This window comes from Lygodium microphyllum, chromosome 12, assembly GCF_053477565.2.
Source record: "Lygodium microphyllum isolate KBCC chromosome 12, Lygodium_microphyllum_v1.1.10, whole genome shotgun sequence".
Classification (NCBI taxonomy): Eukaryota; Viridiplantae; Streptophyta; class Polypodiopsida; order Schizaeales; family Lygodiaceae; genus Lygodium; species Lygodium microphyllum.
This window is the reverse complement of record NC_141146.1, coordinates 122,214,701-122,217,366: the sequence shown is the minus strand read 5'-3', so window position 1 is coordinate 122,217,366 and position 2,666 is coordinate 122,214,701. Positions and strand designations below refer to the sequence as shown.

General features: G+C 44.3%; 1 protein-coding gene across 1 annotated transcript; it reads right to left on the bottom strand.

Moving 5' to 3' along the window:
- Positions 1-928: 928 nt before the first annotated feature.
- Positions 929-2,093, bottom strand: LOC148028214 (uncharacterized). Its single transcript, XM_087689988.1, has 2 exons — positions 1,788-2,093; positions 929-1,680 (listed from the first exon to the last, which is right to left on the bottom strand). Exons 1-2 carry the CDS (start codon positions 1,848-1,850, stop codon positions 1,429-1,431), a joined length of 315 nt encoding a protein of 104 aa, XP_087546114.1. The 5' UTR covers positions 1,851-2,093; the 3' UTR covers positions 929-1,428.
- Positions 2,094-2,666: the final 573 nt, after the last annotated feature.

The window sequence follows — 2,666 nt, the reverse complement described above, 5'->3', positions numbered from 1 at the left end:
TGAAGCTTTTACTTAAAGGTGCCAACAGTGTCTATTGTTAGACTTGATCATTTTCTTCATAACTTAAAAACTTCTCTCTAGTGACCGCCTTCAAGACAATTTTCGTGACAAGAGAAGTCTTAAGACTTCGTTTTAGTTTCCAAATTGAAGTGCGTGATGTTGTTTTTATCGTTTTCAACGTAACTTGATGTTAGTTTAATTTCGTTGACAATGGATCGTCAATGAACTTTTTAACATTTGCAGGGTCGAAAAATTTTGGCAACAAAGTCCACTCATGTGATGGTAAATATTTTGCATCAACTATTCCCCACATGATTGGTTTTAGCTTATCCAAATGAAAATATCCAAGCAATGATGAATGTTTTACTTAGACGGACGTCCTGGGGTGAAGGAAGCCACGCGCGCGCGCCAATGATTTAGGCTTGACAAAATGACTTTTTCGTCTGGATAACCCTTGAAGATTTGCGAGTCGCGACCTTGTCGCTTCGCTGAACGATTTTTATGAGCTAAAATATAACGATCATCGATGTCGCTTAATTATAGTTATCATGCGACGCTTGCTGGATGATTTGCAAGGGGGGAGAATTTTAGATAATCCACTACATGATTTATCTTGATTTGCGAGACGAATGTTTTCGAACTATACCGGGTTCGCTCTTATTACGACCGAATTTTTTCAGCTTTTAAACTGAACGTTTAAAAAAATCTAATTTTTCGTAACTATACTCAGCAAGCATAAACATGGCGAAGTCTATTATAATTTTGTAAATACCGAAGCATATTAAATAAATCCGCGAGAGCGTCAATTTTTAGTTTCCTTGCAATTATTTGAAAGGTTCCCAGTTAAAAATCAAGCATCTTCAGAAGGATGTTTCGGGCCTCGGGGAAAACAAGATCTTCATACATACGATATTTCAAGTCTAAATAATTTCTTGAAAAGGATTCTTGATTTGAATTATATTAAGATTTTCGACATGGAGGTTCTTGATGGAAAACTGAGTTCTTGATGTGAATTTAAGGAAAGATATCGTAATTAAGGAGTAAAACTGGAGCGCTTTTTTTCCACGCGAAGTGCTTCCTCCTGCTTTAAAACATGCGATGGCTGAGAGAGACAGAGGGCTATGCATACACAGGAATAGTAGTAAATCTGGGAGGGACACGATCGCCTGTACATGGGGTATAATTGGGGACACAAACACAGAGAGGGGGGGCCCGCATATTAGAGAAAGATTAATAAAGAGATAGGTGATAAAGATGGATCCCTACCAGGCTGAAGTGGGGCTGGGGCAGCCATGGTGGCTATTGAGGTTCCACTGTACCCTTAAGGATAGATCCCCTACCAGGCTGCATCGGGGCAGGCTAAATTGAGCTTCTACTGCACCCTTAGAGGCGGATGGCTACCAGGCTGGTTTGGGGCAGCCATGGTGGCTATTGAGCTTCCACTGTGCCCTGAGAGGCAGGGGTGGCAGGCACCTTGTCCCACTTGTTAGATGATGATGATCGATGCAGGCGGCACCGGAACGAGCCGGCATGCGTTGTCGGCGCGCACAGGCACTGCGGCTTGTGGTTGTGATGGTGGTGGTGATCGGCGTGGTCGCCGCCATGGCTCGATCCGTTGCTCCCTGCCGATGGCGACCGCGGTGAGGCCGCCTTAGGAGACCTGCTGGACTGATCCATCCCCTGTCCCAAAACCACCCCACAAAGGCCACATATCAGAAGAACCATTCACAGCACATTCCCTTGAGGACCCCACATCAGAAATCATCCACAGCACAAAACCCTCATACCATGATTGAATTGATACAGGATTCAATAAGACATATAAGTTGCCCAAAAATGTTCAGGTACATCAAGCATCAAGACGCAATCCAACCAACAAGATCATCACACACACGGGGTGTTCATGGACATCAGTGGTCCAGCAACTGAAATCAGTCTATAACACAGAGCAATATTCATGTTGTTAATCAATGAAAGCAAAGTATCAAAGACACCATCGAGCTGATGAAATTCATCCCAAAACCCAGCCGACAGAAATACAGGGAATTATGGATAAAAATGAGGAATTCAGAGGGGAATCAAAAGGGAAAGTGTCTAACCGTGCAGGAAGGATGCGAGGACTATTTTCTGAAGAGGCAGAGAGAGAGAGAGAGAGAGAGAGAGAGAGAGAGAGCAGGCAAGATGAGAGGAGGGCAAGTGTTGCAAAACAAGTCATACCGCATGGCTAAGGTCCCTCTTTATAGCCCCCGCCCCCGGCAATTTTAGCTCCTCAAAAAATCCGTTTTAATACAAGAATCCCATAAAATTTTGTGGTAGTTCTAAAAAAATGAGAACCCTTGGGGCTTGGGCTAACCTTTAGGCTCGGCTCCTTGTGGACCCCGGCCCACTTCCTTTGCTGCGCGCCCCATCAAAAAGTGCGCTGTCTTTTAAATCTACTAGCAATTATGGTTTAAATGGGGGCCCCTCCCCCACTACGTAATCAGACGTTCCCCCGCAGCGGCTCCTACACCCAACCAAAAAAAAAAAAAAAAAAAACCTTCGCCATAAGCATCAGTCCATCAGCAGCGACACACCTCGAGGCTCGGCAAATTTTGCCACGTAGTGCTGCTGCGACTTTATCAAGTTAGTGTGGTGTCATACCTTTTGATTTGACTTGACTGAGTGTG